At 40.8% G+C, this 17,115-nt stretch overlaps 1 protein-coding gene across 1 annotated transcript; it reads left to right on the forward strand.

Moving 5' to 3' along the window:
• The first annotated feature begins 7,390 nt into the window (after window positions 1–7,390).
• Window positions 7,391–11,749, forward strand: LOC122139769. The gene is made up of 2 exons (XM_042738957.1): window positions 7,391–7,891; window positions 8,016–11,749. Exon 2 carries the CDS (start codon window positions 10,798–10,800, stop codon window positions 11,707–11,709), a length of 912 nt encoding a protein of 303 aa, XP_042594891.1. The 5' UTR covers window positions 7,391–7,891; window positions 8,016–10,797; the 3' UTR covers window positions 11,710–11,749.
• The last annotated feature ends 5,366 nt before the right edge of the window (window positions 11,750–17,115 follow it).

A 17,115-nucleotide genomic window follows, 5' to 3' on the forward strand; every position in this document is an offset into this window, starting at 1 on the left:
TATGGAAATACTGTAAATGACAGCTGTGAGATTCAAAGGCCTCTTCAAAGCCCTCGCTTAATAGCAACCTTCTGTGCTTATAAGGGAGTCACCATTCACTTCCTTTATTTTCTGTCACAATAGAAAATGAAATATGTAATGTAGCTTTGTGGGGGCCTCTAAATGTCTAGAACTGGCCCTGTGTGGATGTGGAAGTGAAAATAAATTGCATAAATATTTAAATAGAAAAGAAAAGGCATGAGAGGCAGTTCTAATCATTAGTTTGTGTGGATGGTAAGTTTTCATTTTAAATGTTTGGGATACTATTTAATTAACAAGAAGTATCATATATTGATGTTTTGCCATTTGCTTAGCTTGAGTCACATAATATGTGACCTTGGAGCACAAAACCAGTGATAAGGGTAAATTTTTCAAAATTGAGTATTATACACCATTGAAAGCTGAATAATTATTCTTTCCATTGATGTATGGTTTGTTAGGAGGACAATATTTGGCCGAGATATGTAGTGTCGTCTGCCGCTGATCTGAAGAATCACACTCAGTCTGGGGTTTTGTTTCCAGAAGAAAATACTTTATTTCAAGGAGAATAAAGCCAAGAGTTCCTTGCAAGGAGATCTCTCGAATGTTATGTGGTATCTCCTTATATACTGTAAACAGGGCATTCCAAATATTTCATAATTTTCCTTATGCTTACAATTCGATTCCTCCCTAGAGTGAAGGGGCCCCCTACTTGTTATGGTAAAGAGAAAGGCCCTTTTGTATGTCTTTTCAGATGTTTCTCATCTGGGTCTGTACATCCTGGCCAAGTAGGCATCTTTCTTCCTATACTTAAACTATAGGATTATAATGGAATAATAACTGGCAATATAAATGGCTAGATTCACATTGATTATACTTGAATAAATAAAAATCTTATTAATAAAAATCTTCTACAGATACAACTATTTGAAAATCTGGAATCTGAGGGTGCAAAAAAATCTAAATATTGAAAAAATATAGGAGTCTTCGCTGTCGCACCAGCAGACTCAGGAACAGTTTCTTTCCCTCAGTGGTCAGCCTACTGAACTCCAATCTCAGGCGCTGAACACTACATCCTGGATGGACCACCTAATGCTTAAAAAATAAATAATAAACTGAACTGAACAACAAGCTGTCTGCACTCCTCACTCACAATGTTCTTATTATTCCCTCTGTATTTTGCACATTTCTCTGATTTTTTGCACATTCCTTTGCACATTTCTACCTCTGGATGCCGTTTGCACAGTTATGGTCATTAGCCATACATAAACGTATGCTATTTACATACCTCACTGTATAATGCACCTTCTTTTTATACTCACTGTATAATGCATCTTCTGTTTTTACTTTCTTTGCACCCTGTGTTGTATAGACAGTCATTTGCATTGAGCTGGTCTCTGCCCTTCTACCTCATAACTTGCACTATATGTCATAAAGATTAATGTATATACACACATTCTATATTTATTTTATATATTCTGTTATTTGCACTTCTGGTTAGATGCTAAATCACCCGCAGAAATTTCCATCTGCGCTGTTTTGGAATTGCATGCTCGTGCTAATTTGCACTGTTTAGTAAAACTGGCCCACAGTCTCTACAATCCAAAGGGACAGCAGTCAACAAGATGGTGCAAAGGCTTGAGAAGCTGGCAGAGCCAACAGGTCTTAAGCAAATGGTTTTAAACCTGTGATAAAAAGTGTCACTTTTTGCCAGCCAATCTGTTCCAGTGTGATTGATGGGTTGTTGTCAAACTTCAACTCATCACTTCTCTTTCTTATACTCTCTGATCTGCTCAATTGAGTACTCATACGCTGTCTGAGATGCTTTCTGTGCATGCAGAAATCTATACCAAATTAAGTTCCCCTTCTCATCATCTTGCACTTGAATGGTTTAGAATAACTGTTTAAATTACCAGAATGTGCAATTGAATGATAAACTTTGTCAAATCTATCAACTGCCCCGAGCATCTTTCACGCAGGCCCTGGAGATTGTCAGTCTACAATGTTTAGAAATGGTCTTGTTTTCCTCTACATCAAATATGTGCTTGTTTTTCTCTCTGACGTTGACATTTTTGACCATTTTATGCGACCTGCAGCAAGTGTACGCTGACATGTGTGCCACCAGGTTAATTGTTAAAATGCAAATGTGCGCATCTAATCTCCCTTCCACTCAAGAGATTTAGTTGTGATTGGTTCTCTTTCCAAATCATCCCTCCATAACATTTTCATCTTGGTTTTAGTCATTGACGGAAATGTCAATTGATTTGTCATAATTTTCATAATTAAAAATGTTTTTTTTTAATGGTTTATTTAGTCATATTCTCATTTTTGTTTGTGAAAAAAAAAGTTGATTAATTATTCGTCAAAGAAATTAACTCTGGATTGAATTGAAGTAGGAAAGTAGCCTACTGGTTCTATTATTCAAATTTGACGAGCAGTTTCTATTCTTGCTTGTGTTTACTTGTCCATTTCAACTCTGTTTTTGTGATTCAACAGTTTCCTGAGACTCGCTGTCTTTGCAAATCTTGACAGTGCCATCTGATGTCAGTAGACTATTTGATCTCTGAGTCATTAAAGATTCCAACGTGCACACTACGTTAATTAATTCTTCTTTCAACATTTTATATTCTCGTTTTTTGTAAATGCTTACTACGTGCTATGTGACAAACAGAAGTATAAACACATCCTTGGGCACCCCCTCACCTCAGCCTTTCAGTCAGTTGTCAACAAAACCAACTTTATTCCAGAGGTGTAAAAAGTACCTGAAAACCATACTTGAGAAGAAGTACAGATACCTTACACTGAAAATTACTCCAAGTTACAAGTCACTAGTTCCAAAACAACTTGAATAAAAGTCTTTAAGTATCCGATTTTAACAGTACTTAAGTATTTTACTTATACTAAATAATAGGCTCAAAAAATGCACTAGTCAAAGAGAGATGCCAGTGGAAACTGTAACGTTGTGGAGAAGTTGAGGAAAACAGGCAGAGGCAATGATCTACGTGCAGGTATTTCATGTAATAACTAGAACAAATAATAAACCGAAAAAACACAGGGCACAAAGAACAGAATGATTGGCTAACAGATCATCTTTACTTTTGACAACTCACAAAGATCTAAAGAGACACTAGGGCTGTATATATACACACACAGGGCTAACAATCTTAACAAGATAATAAGACACATGTGGGAAGACTAATCAAGGGGAACCAGTGAACAAATGGACTACAAACAGAGACAGGAAGTGACATAAAAGTCCAAGACAAGGCACAGAGAACATGTAAAAAAAACAAGAACAAGTTGATTTGTGAGGAGAGCAATCATGTAAAAATAAAACTGAACACAGACACTAGTAGTGTCTGTTAACCCAGAACACAGATGTTTTAGAGTGTAACCCCTTCCTTACTGTCCACTTTTTTACTGTATTGTAGTTGAATTATTGATTTTATTTGACATATCTACTGTTACAGTCACACCAGTACATAGAGGTGCGCGTGTGTAAATTGGTGTGTTGATTTTGCACTATTTTTTCTAGTGTTTCACCCCTTCATTTCTGTGCAATTTTTTTTCTGCGTCGAGGGGAATTGTAGATTGTCCAATAATTTATGCAATAACTCATTTTTTTCTGTTATTTGACACCTGATGTGTGCAGTTTACTTTGCTTGCTTTAAAAAAAAGTATCTTATTCAGTAACATTTTTTTGCTTGTTTGTTTGTTTGTTAGTTTTTATTGTTGCTGATGGCAGGTTTTTGTTCCGCTGCTATTGTTTTCCTTGGATTTGTTTCTCAGTTCCATACAAATTGAATCTTTTCTTGGTTCATTCCATGTTTTATAGGCAACCTCTGCTGCGTTAATTCAGATTAGCACTGTTGGAATTAACAGATTTGTAGTTATGTGTCTTTTTCGAGGGTATGTTAATACCTGTGACGTCCCGGTAGATGTGCGTGCCTCTGTGTTTTTTTTTCTCTCCCTTCTCCTGTCAATTTCTTAGGCACGCCTACCTGAAACGGTTATTGGTTCGGGAAGATGTCAATCTCTATTAGCGGAAGAGACATCATGGCTTCCACCACCAATCCTGTCCGGCACCAGAGTTTAAAAGCGTGACAGGATGGACGCAAAGACAGCTTTGCTTTCCTGTTCTTTTGTGGTTTGTTGTTAATTTGCTCTTTTGTTAGTTTTGGTTAAGTTTAGTGACATTCCTACTTTGTATAGTTTTGAGTTGACATTTTGTTTCTTTTTGCTATTTATGTTTGCCTTTATTATTGTTATTTCTGCCATTGTGTTGAACTTATGGCCCTAGGGGAAAACAGGACAGGTAGGATGTCACCTGACATACATTTTGCAACACCTAGTGACTTTAATGTATAAACACCCCAGTTTGGAGTGAGCGCCACTTTTGTACGTTCTTGTTTTGTTAGGTAGGATAGGCAAGTTATGTCGTGAAAACGCTAAAGACTTGTTTTCCTTATTTTTTTTTTCTTTTATTAGTAGACTTAGATTTAAAATTAGATATACACTTTTTTTTTTTCTCTTCTCTTCTCTTTCGCCACACTCGTCCGTCCTTCTCTCCGATTTATATCTGTTTTCTTTCTTATTATTTAGTTCATGTAAAATTGTATAATTTCCCTTTTTGCTGTTTTGTTATTTTATACACTGTATTTACTATTGTTGTCACATTATAAACTACATTTATTGGCAGGTTTGTGCTGCGTTTGTCTTTTGCTACCCTCACCGGCATGTACAATGATCACAATCTCAATGTTGCCTTTCCTAACCCTGGATCCAAATTAGGAAGTTGTAACATTTAATGGGGGCTCGTCCGGGATCAATCCCAAATAACTTTTTAATTGTAGTCATTGTCATCGTGTGTGTGTGGAGGTCGCGATTGATGTTGCGTGATTTTTGGTGGCATATTCATGCTGAGAGGTATTGTAGTGGTATTGTATTTGGTTATGCATTATGGAAATGTTTAGTTTGCAAATTTTGTCACTAGTCTGTCAATAGAGCAGATTCATTTGTGCAGAAAGCAAGAGTTATCTCTGATAGCTGACCACTATTAGATTATTGTTAGTAACAGGGTCTTAAGGGAGACATAAAGAATAAATTGGTACAGCATCTTCGTGAGCTGAGTGTTCTTCCTATGTCAAATACTGTGGAGGTTGAGTCTAGTGGGAGTGTAGGTGCTGGTGACGGTGCTGGGCATTCCGCGGTCTCGTGGATGATGAGGGTAAGCGGAACGGTGGAGCTGATGGTGAGGCGGAGGTGATGGCTGATGCTAAGGCCAGCTTGCCACTGTTTGATCCGTTCTCTCCAAGTTCTGTTGACTCAACAGACCAGGCGCAATTGAAAGTCTGCTTGGCGCGTTTGCAATATGAGGAACAAGAGAAAGCCGAAGCTCGTCAGGCTGAGCTAAATCTGCAGTTGGAGATATGCAAGCTCGAGATTGAGGCTGAGACACAGGTGAAGCTGCAACAGCTTGATCTGGAGGCAAGGAAGGCTGCTGCCGGTTCAGCCGCACAGTCGGATTTAGGTCAGGTCTCTGAGGTTTCTCTGCAGACTGATCCATCACAGGTTACGTTTGACGTTAAGTAAGCACATTGCATTAGTACCTCAATTTTGAGAATCAGAAGTAGATTCCTATTTTAGTGCGTTTGAGCGCATCGCTACCTCTCTTCGTTGGCCTAAAGAATTCTGGTCTTTATTATTGCAGTGCAAGTTGTTGGGTAAAGCTCAGGAGGTATGCTCTTAATTGATTTTATTCTTGGCAATGACCTGGCAGGTGGGAAGATGATGCCTGTGTTAGAGGTTTTTGGTTAACCTGATGTGTTTTGCCAGTCAGAAGATTTGTCTAAAACTTACCCTGGCGTTTTTCCCGCATGTGTGGTTACTCGCGCTCAGTCACGCAAAGTGGGTAATATGGTTGATTTATCTGACTCATTCTTTTTTTCCTCTCCTTGCTGGGGACGAATCACTGCATACTGCTGCTTGCACGCAAGAGCGAGATAATTTAAAGTCAGACAAAGTCAGTGTAAATATGTTTGGTGCAGAGCCATTGAAATTACCTGTATCACGAGAGAAAATAAGTGCTGCACAGAAAGAGGACAAATCCCTCATTACGCCTTTTAATTCTGTTGTATCTCTTGATGGGATTAAGGGCAAGAAAGCAGCTTATTTTATTGACAATGACTTGTTGATGAGGAAGTGGTGTTCAAACAGTAGGGATTCAGACTGGGATGCTTTATATCAAGTTGTTGTTCCTTCTCTGTATTGTCAGCATGTCTTATGTTTAGCGCATGATCACCACCTTGCTGGTCATCTCGGAGTTACTAAGACTTGCAACAGAATATTACAACACTTCTTTTGGCCGGGTCTAAAAAAAAGACGTTGCTCAGTAATGCCATACCTGTCATACTTGTCAGACTGTTGGGAAGCCGAATCAAGTGATTCCACCTGCTCCTCTGTCCCCAGTACCAGTAATTGGGGAGCCATTTGAGCATGTAATCATAGACTGCGTTGGGCCGTTACCCAAAACCAGTTAACCAGTAACCAGTTTCTGTTAACTATAGTGTGTGGCTACTCAATTCCCGGAAGCCATTCCTTTAAGGAAAATCACCGCACCCGTTATCATCAAGGCGTTGGTGAAATTCTTCTCCACTTTTGGACTCCCTAAAACAGTGCAGACTGATAAGGGCACAAATTTTTTACCAAGATTGTTTAAAGGAGTTCTGGGGTCTTTGGCAATTTCTCACCCAGTTTCAAGTGCGTACCATCCGCAAAGCCAGGGCGCACTTGAACGCTTTCACCAGACACTCAAGTCAATGCTTAAGAAATATTGTATGGACACTAGGGGTGGGCGATATCTCATTATTTAAAATACGGAATATGCATTTTGATATATCGTATATATCGATATATTGTTTATATTTAATTCTGATTCCGCCACTTTGCTTGTTTGCCTTCTCTGTGCTGTGCTAGCACCACAAACCTTTTCCACCATTTACAGACAAGGCACAAGCTCGCATACGAGGAGTGCACCAGACTAAGGATCCCGGCCATTAAACCCACTAGCTCTGGCAACACTCCACACACTACAAACACTACACAGATAACACTCCACAAATCTTTAACATGGAGTGTAGAATATGAAAGAAAGAGCGCAAGGTGGTGTAGCATTACCGAGTCTGTGGCATTTCATATAGCGGTGGACATGGCACCCATTTCTGTCATTGAACAACTTGGCTTTATACGCATGCTAAAAACACTTGATCTAAGATACAGTTTACCTAGTCGGCATTACTTTGCTAGACAAGAACTCCCACGACTGTACACTACGGAGAGAGAGCGGCTTGTGTGCGTCACTATACATTATGGCCCAGTTTCCCGTTAAGGGCTTAAAATAAACCAGGACTAGGCTAATTCTACTTAAATTAATCCACACTAAACAACTGACTTTCTGAGATGTTGCTTAAGTTTGGATTAACTAGTTCTAGACTACAGAGTCTCAGATTAAGGTAATCAAGGACCAGTGAGATCATCTTTTGGAAACCCGATTAGATTAATGGCATGCACATGTGGCTAAGGAGAGGTTGCTATAAAAACCTGGTATGGAATACTTGTAATTCATTAGTCTTAAGGAGTGTGTGGAACAGGAGTCACTACACTTAACCAAAAAATGGATAAAGGCCGAAGAAAACACTCAAAAAACTTCAGTGAATTTGAGGAGACCCTTTTAAAACAAATTGTATCAAACTATCCTGTAATTGAAAACAAACAGCATGATTCAGGTACAGAAAACAAGAAGGCATGGATTTCCATATTGAATGAATTCAACTCAAATGAAAAAGTAACCAAACGGACACTCCAACAAGTTCAGGTAAGATTTATTGTTGCCCCATTCTTACAAATCAGTCAATTATAAATGTTTTCATTAATTAAATTTAAAAAGAAAACAATATTATATAGAACTTCTACTTCAGAGTATATATTATCTTGTAAAGGTCCTGTGGAAAAACATAAAAATAAACCTGAAAAAAACAACTGCTGCTACGCATCAAGAGCGTTTCAAGACAGGTGGGGGACTCCCAGTTACACCAGACACAGAGGAGTTGGGGGACTTGTTGGCTGGGATTATTGAAAGTCAGCAACCCCTGGAAGGTATTCCAGATGATGACCATTTGGACAGTTCAGGTGAGGAATCTTTCAAAGACTCATTTGATGATTTACATTTTCTTGACCGTTTCCATATGTCAAAGGAAAATGCAACAGAAATATTTGGTTTGCTGCAGCCCAAGCTTTCAAGTGACTTAGTCAGGGACACCCCTATTTCTCCTTCCTTACAAATATTAATTACCTTAAGGTTTTTGGCATGTGGAACCTTCCATCGTGAAACTGGGGATTTGTGTGGTGTAGGTGAATCAACAGTGTGCAAAATAGTGCTCCTGTCTTTCAGCAACCTTCTTTCTGGTCTTGGCGGTGGTCTCTGATTGTCGTTGAAATAGTCGAGGTAATCCATTTTCTGCTACTGTGGACGTGAGCCTTGAGGCAAGAAGTTTTTAATCTGAGGTTAAACCTGCTTCTGACCAGGTTTAATTTAAGACTTCATTTAGATCTGAATTAGGTCTAATCCTACTTCTAGAAATCCGATTGTTTAAGTCTAGACTAGTGCAAGTCTGAGACTATTGTAATCCATGTGTGAGAAAGCTACTTCAATAAATCCAGGTTTAAAATGACATTTAGTCTACGACTAGGCTTAATCCCTGTATGGGAAACCGGCCCTATATTTTGGACTGGAAGATTAAAAGCGCATGCCTTCAAACTACTTATTTCCCACAAGATCACACGGGTGAAAATATCGCAGAGGCCCTCAGAGACGTAATAACAACCTGGATGTTAAATCCAAATGGACCCGTGGCCATTACCACTGACAATGGAGCGAATATCGTCTGCGCAGTCCAAAACAACAACTGGCAGAGGATGCAGTGTTTGGTCACAGACTACATTTGGAGATTGGTGAGTGCAATATACCTGGTCTTACATGGGTGTGTGTGTGTGTGTCTGTCTGTCTGTGTGCACATGTAGGTTAGTCTGCTTTGGACTGCCTGGGTGTGAAATGTTTGGTTGGGTGGAAGGGGGTGTGGCAAATAATCTGGTATTTAAAAAAAAAAAAAAAACACAGTGTATTGCAGAATAATTAAAAAGTACAATGTCAAAATAATAACTTTATTACAAATTAAAAAGAAACTATACATATATACTTATACAGTCACAAAATTAAGAGACAATTCATGGCTTGAGCTATTAAACTACATTTAAAAACAATTTATTTCATTTTTGCTTTTACTGTGTTACAGGTCATGGAATGCAAGACCCTCGTATCACACGGGCCATTTCTCTTTGCAAGAGAACTGTGAGCGCATTCTCCTACAGCTGGAAAAAGCGGAGGGAGCTGGCCAAAGTGCACAGATGATTACCAGCTCATCAGCTCAGTACGGAGTTGACCACATGGTAGGGATCACGTCTACAAATGGTAGAATGCGTCCTTGAGCAGGAAAGGGCTCTTGCCAAAGTCCTGTCTGCTGACAAGAAAACAAGACCTCTGGTTCTTACCTGGCAAGACATAGAGGTGCTAGAGGCCATCCAAAGAGCACTGAAGCCCCTGCAGGACTTCACTGACGCTTTGTCAGGCGAGGAGTATGTGACACTCTCATACATAAGACCTGTGCTCCACCTCTTTAACAGCAGCCTCCTTGCTCCTGAGGAAGGTGACAGTGAGCTAACAAAGTCCATCAAACACACCATCCTGACTTACTTAAATGAAAAGTATTCAGAGCCCTCTACCAGTGACTTGCTGGACATTGCTTCCTTTATAGACCCACGGTATCGGGGGAAATATGTCAGCAGTGGGAAACTGGTTGCATTGAAAGAGAGGCTCATCTGCGAAGCACAGAGTTTGCTAGGTGATCAGGGGAGCTCTGCAGGTGTTGACAAAGCTGTGCCTCAGTCCGCACAAGAGAGTGCCATAGCAGATCCTGTGCCCCCCATTGCTAAAAAGAAAAAACACTAGCCAGCTTCTTTGTCCAAGATGCAACCCCTTACTCTTCTTCATTCACACCTCGCGAGTCCATTGAGAATGAGTTGTCAAGCTATTTACAGTCTGTATGTTTGGAGAGGGAGGCAGATCCACTACAATGGTGGCAGGAACATGAGGTTGCCTATCCAGCACTGAGCACCCTAGCAAAAAAGTACCTCTGTGTGCCTGCCACTAGCAGTCCTTCTGAAAGGATCTTCAGCTGGAGTGGAAATATAGTTACTTGTCAAAGGGCTGCACTTAAGCCTGACACAGTAGACCGATTGGTATTCCTTGCTCAAAATATTAAAAAGTAAAAGAGTTACACAAACTTGTTTTTGGCTATTTGTTGATGGCTACAACAGAGTTAATGCAAAGATGAGCTTGAGTTGAGTTGTTTTATTTTTGAATGAAAAGGCAATATGTATTTATTTTTTCCTTTATTTTACAGTTAAATTATTATTTTTGTATACAGGGATTTTTTTTTAAAATGTCGCAGAAGCACTTTGTTCCTACATGAACTGCCTACCTCTTTGCACTTCAATAAAAAAAAAGACTTTGTGGTCTTTGGCATATTTGTTTTTGCAGTAGTTTTTGGGGGGTTATTTTTCCTGTAAAGATATCGAGAGGTATATCGAGATATAGCAAAATATATCGAGATATATTTTTTGCTCCATATCGCCCAGCCCTAATGGACACTGCTTGAGATTGGGATGAGGGAGTTTCCTTTGGTTTTATTCGCAGTAAGAGAGACTGTACAGGAATCTCTTGGTTTTAGCCCAGCCGAACTTGAATTCGGACATCAGGTAAGAGGACCTTTAAAAGTCCTTAAGGAACAGATTTTAACAGCTGATTCCAGTCCGTACTGGAACACTAACGTACTGGATTATGTTGGTACATTTCGAGAACGTTTACATACTGCTTGGTCGCTAGCTAGAGAGTCTTTAGCAACTGCTCAGAAAGGCATGAAGCATAAGTTCGATCAGAAAGCAATTGCGCAATCTTTTATGCCCGGGGATGAAGTGCTTGTGCTTTTACCTGTTCCTGGATCATCTCTGTCGGCTCATTTCTTTGGTCCGTATGTTGTGAAGAGGAGAATGAGTAAAACTGATTATATGCTTTCCACACCTGATAGAAAACGCCAAACCCGAGTTTGTCACATTAATATGTTAAAAGCTTACCATGTAAGGGAGAAGGCTGAGGTTAAAACTTCGGAACAGACTGCTGGGCTCGCCGTTACTTCTGTCATGTTAGCCGTAGAGGTGACACCCTCTCCTAGTATCACCGGTGTGGACGAGGATGGTATCGTGCTTCGCAATGCTCCTCAGCAGTGCGCAAGGCTGGCGAATTCAGGGATTTTGCAAGATCTCTCATCCTACCTAATTCATTTAACTTCGGACCAGGAATCCGACATTAAGTTAATTTCTGATTTTAATTGTTTGTTTAGTGATGTTCCCAGACAAACAAATGTTTTGCAGCATAACATTAATGTAAGTGGTGCTCGCCCTATCAAGCAGCATGCTTACCATGTAAATACAGTCAAGAGGTCTATTATGCGTCAGGAGGTAGGTTATTTGTTGGAGAATGGTTTAGCCCTGGAGTTCTCCATGTTTACTCGTGCCTAAACCTGATGGCACGTTTAGATTCTGCACTGATTACCGTAGGGTAAACGATGTGATTTTTTTTTTCAGACAGTTATCCGTTACCGCGGATGGAAGACTGTATAGATAACATTGGATAACATTAGTAAACTGGATATGCTTAAAGGTTACTGGCAAATCCTACTTACTCCACAAGCGTCAGATATCTCAGCATTTGTAACCTCAGACCATTTCCTCCAGTATACAGCGATGGCTTTTGGACTCAGAAATGTGCCAGCAACATTCCAGCGTCTGGTGGATATTGTCTTGGCTGATGTACCGAATTATAGCGCCTATCTTGATGACTTGGTTATATATTCAGCGGATTGGAAGGAACATGTGTATTCGCTGAAAACCGTGTTTGAACGCCTTGCCAAAGCTAATTTAACTCTTAACTTGGAAAAATGTGAGTTTGGCCAAGTGGCTCTCACCAATCTCGGAAAAGAGGCTGGACAAGGCGCGTCTGGTAGAGGCTAAAGTTACAGCCATTGCAGAATTTCTGGTTCCTACCACCCGACGAGAGTTACGGAGGTTCTTGGGTATGGCTGGTTATTACCGCAGTTTTTGTAAAAATTTCTCGACAGTTGTTAATCCTCTTACTGCGTTACTCAGTACATCCAAACCTTTTGATTGGTCCGTGGAGTGTCAGCATGCTTTCGACTGTGTGAAGACTCTTTTATGTGATCCACTTGTTCTTATTGTACCCGATTATACACAAAATTTTAAACTTGAGGTTGATGCAAGCGCGGTTGGTGCTGGAGCTGTTCTTTTGCAGGAAGATGTAAATGGTATCGATCATCCTGTCAGTTATTATTCTCGTAAGTTTAATAAGCATCAGCTTAATTATTCTACTATTGAGAAAGAAGCACTTGCTTTGTTGCTCGCCTTACAGCACTTTGAAGTCTATCTTGGCTCCAGTACTCTTCCTGTCACAGTGTATACGGACCACAACCCTCTTGTGTTTTTATCTCGAATGTATAACCAAAATCAACGGCTGATGCGATGGGCTCTAGTAGTCCAGAACTACAATTTGGTGATCAAACATAAAATGGGTGTTGATAATGTTCTAGTGGACGCTCTTTGAGGGTTTGAGAAGGGTGCATCATGGTTTTTGTTTCTCTTTATCTTTCTTTTTTTGACAAACATGTTTGCTCTTAAGGGTGGGAGTGTGATGTCCCGGTAGATGTGCATGCCTCTGTGTGTGTTTTTTTTTTTTTTTTTTTTTTTTTTCTCTCCCTTCTCCTGTCAATTTCTTAGGCACGCCTACCTGGAACGGTTATTGGTTCGGGAAGATGTCAATCTTTATTAGCAGGAGTGACGTCATGGCTTCCGCCACCAATCCTGTCCGGCACCAGAGTTAAAAGGATGACAGGATGTATGCGAAGACAGCTTTGCTTTCCTGTTCTTTTGTGATTGTTGTTAATTTGCTCTTTTGTTAGTTTTGGTTAAGTTTTTAGTGACATTCCTACTTTGTATAGTTTTGAGTTGACATTTTGTTTCTTTTTGCTATTTATGTTTGTATTATTGTTATTTCCAGCATTGTGTTGAACTTTTTGCCCTAGGGGAAAACGGGACAGGTAGGATGTCACGTGATGTACATTTTGCAACACCTAGTGACTTTAATGTATAGACACCCTAGTTAGATTAGATTAGATTAGATTAGATTCAACTTTATTGTCACTGCACATGTAAGGTACAAGGCAGCGAAATGCAGTTAGCATCTAACCAGAAGTGCAATAAGCAGTAAGTACAGAATATACAAGGTCTACAATATGTACAATAACTATACAGTTAAGTATTATGGAAAAAATTTACAGATTTTAAATACTATCAGCATGATATACAGATAGGTGTACTATGAACATATTATACAGATGAATATGTGAAGTGTATGTACACTATAGGCAGAACTATGACATATGAAACAATTTAAAACTATTGCAATGGAAAGTAAAGTGCATAGAAAATATTTCAGTGTGCAATGGATTATTCAGTGTTCCTGGATGAACACAGACAGTAGTGCAAGTATAGCAAGTTTGTTGTTTTTGCTTGTTGTAAAGTAAATAAATAAATAAATCAGTCAGATGTAGTGATGAAGTGGGGGAGGAGTCTGTGTGTATGGTGTGGGTGTGTCAGAAGGGCAGAGTTCAGCAAGGAGACAGCTGTAGGGAAAAAAGCTGTTCCGGATCTGCTGGTCCTTGTCCGGAGGCTCCTGAAGCGCCTCCCGGAGGGCAGGAGGTTAAACAGTCTATGGGTCAGGGTGAGAGGAGTCCTTAAGAATGCTGCGAGCTCGACGTACATCAGCGTTTCCTCTGGATGTCTCAATAGCAGGAAGTGGTGTCCCTGGATGCGTTGGGCAGTTTTCAGCCACCCTCTGCAGGTGCTTTGCGGTCAGCCACCGTGCAGTTTCCCATACCAGACTGTGATGCAGCTGGTCAGGATGCTCTCGATCGCATCAACGGTAAAAGTTCACCACTATGGCTGAAGACAGCTGGTTCTTCTTCAGTGTTTTCTGAGGAAGATTTGGTGAGCCTTCTTGACCAGGCTGGAGGTGTTTTGTGGTCCAGGACAGGTCCTCCCTCCGTGATGGTGGTTCCCAGGAACTTGAAGCTGGAGACCACGTTCAACAACCATCCCGTTAATGTGGATGGGGTCATGGAGCTTCCTTTCTTCTTCCTGAAGTCCACATGAGATCCTTTGTTTTACTGGTGTTAAGGAGCAGGTTATTGTCAGCGCACCATGTGGCCAGGTACTGTACCTCTTCCCTGTAGGCAGTCTCATCGTTGTCACTGATGAGGTCCCTAATCACCGTGGTGTCGTCTGCAAACTTAATGATGGAGTTGCATCCATGCACAGGCTTGCAGTCATGGGTGTAGAGGGAGTAGAGAAAATGGGCTCAGCACACACCCTGTGGTACGCCAATGTTAAGTGTGATGGTGGAGGAGCAGGTGTGGCCAGACCTAACATGCTGAGGCCTGTTGGTCAGAAAGGCCCATGATTCAGTTGCAGAGGGAGGTGTTAATGTCCAGTTCTCCAAGTTTTGTGGTCAGCTTGGAGGGAATGATGGTGTTAAATGCTGAACTGAGTCAACACAAACAACATCCGTACATATGTGTTGTTACTGTCCAGGGTGTGTGAGTGCAGAGTGCAGCTCTGTGAATACTGCATCCTCTGTGCTCCTGTTTCTGCGGTAGGCAAAATTGATGTGGGTCCAGTGTGGGGTGGGAGGCAGTCCTTTGAGGTGTGCTAGGACCAATCACTCAAAGCACTTCATAATGATGGGTGTGTGAGTGCTACAGGGCGTAGTCATTTAAGCACATCGGGGAGGAGGTGGTTTCGGTACTGGCACAATGGATGTGGATTTAAAACATGTTTGGCACAGTTTGCTTGGGTGAGGGACAGGTTGAAAATGTCTGTGAAGACCCCTGCAAGCTGCTCTGCACATGCTTCTAAGCACACATCCAGGAATGCCATCCGGGCCGCAGCCTTGTTTGCATTGATCCGCTCATGCAGTGTGACATCTGAGGAGGTGAGTTTGAGAGGTTGGTGGTCTGCTGAGTGTGTGGTTTTGGTGGCGTCTCCTTTGCGCTGTTGTTGAAGCGAGCATAAAAGTTCATTTAGCTCGTTAAGGAAGGAGACGTCCGTGACCATTGGAGTGGAGTGCTTGGTTTGTAGTCACTGATGGCCTGGATGCCCTGCCACATGCGTCGGGGGTCAGAGTTGGAAAAGTGTTCCTCTACCTTCAGCTTGTAGCAGTACTTGGCCTTTTTGATGCCCCTCCTCAGGTTAGCCCTGGATTTACTGTAGGCCTGCACGTCTTCTGATTAGGGTATGTTGTGATCTGTTTTTCTGATGTAACACTGTCAATGGTGGTGTTGATGTAAGTCAGTACAGAGGAGGTATAGGTATCAATGTCCGTGTGAGAGCCACAGGCAGCCTGAGAAGCAAAAATACTCCAGTCCGTGTGTTGAAAACATGTCCTGAAGTAAAGAGTCTGCTCCAGCTGGCCACCACTTTGATGGTCCTCACTGATGGCTTCACACGGTTGATGAGGGGTGAATACTTGGGGGTGAGAACAAAGAAAGGTGATCAGACTGTCCGAGGTGGGGAGGGGGGGTCGCGGTGTAAGCTCCATCAATGTTTGTGTAAACCTGATCCAAAGTTTTGTCTCCTCTGGTGTGGCAGGAAACATGCTGGTGAAATTTGGGGAGCACTGTCTTTAATTTGCAGTGCTTAAAATCACCCGCGACAATAAAAGCAGCCTTCGGGGTGAGCAGTCCAGTCTGTTGTTTATAATGGCTGCGTGAAGTTCGTTCAAAGCAAGCTTGGCATTAGCATCCGGTGGAATATAGACTGGCAGTTATTATGGGGGAAGTGAACTCCCGCGGCAGATAAAAAGGTCTACATTTAACCATGAGAAAACTCTAGGTTAGCTGAGCAGTGTCTCCCAACAATGACAGTGTTCGTACACCAAGCTTTGTTAACATAAATGCACAATCCACCAACCTTCTTGTCTTGCCGGAGTCATCTGCTGTTCTATCTGCCCGGAGCGTGTAGCGTCCGGCTAGCTCAATAGCATTATCGGGTACGTCGTTGTGTAGCCATGTTTCTGTGAAAACCATGACATGAGTTAGGAGTGAGCACCATTTTTGTACGTTCTTGTTTTGTTAGGTAGAATAGGCAAGTTATGGCGTGAAAATGCTGAAGACTTGTTTTCCTTATTTTTTTTTTTTTTATTAGTAGACTTATAGGTTGAATTTAAGTTAGACTGGTTTTGTTTTGTTATTTTCTTTTCTTTGGCGTCACTCGTGTCCTTCTCCCCGATTTATATCTGTTTTCTTTCTTATTATTTAGTTCATGTAAAATTGTACAATTTCCCTTTTTGCTGTTTTGTTATTTTATACACAGTCTTTACTATTGTTGTCATGCAATAAACTACGTTTATTGGCAGGTTTGTGCTGCGTTTGTCTTTTGCTACCCTCACCGGCATGTACAATGATCACAATCTCAATGTTGCCTTTCCTAACCCTGGATCCAAATTAGGAAGTTGTAACAAAACCAGTGAAATAGTTTAGGAAATTTCCAACCAGCAAACCGTGGCAAAATCACTCAAGATTCTTCTGTTAAAAAGAAAATAAGTGTTAAATTAAGAAGGCTAGAGCAGTTTATAAGGTAGATTTTGATGTAAAATTGAGAATGGGAAATTTAGGTTCTGCTTGGGTGTGGATGCATTTAATGACAGGTCAGGGCAGCAGGAAAATGAATAATATAATTAGTTTGAATGGATTTAGTTTTGTCACAGGATTTAAATTATTTTTATTTAACAGGGTCCTATTATGCTCTTTTAAAAGGTCTTGATTTTGTTTTGGGGGTGTACTAGAACAAGCTCTC

The sequence above is a fragment of the Cyprinus carpio genome, chromosome B15 (genome assembly GCF_018340385.1).
Source record: "Cyprinus carpio isolate SPL01 chromosome B15, ASM1834038v1, whole genome shotgun sequence".
NCBI classification, from domain to species: domain Eukaryota; kingdom Metazoa; phylum Chordata; class Actinopteri; order Cypriniformes; family Cyprinidae; genus Cyprinus; species Cyprinus carpio.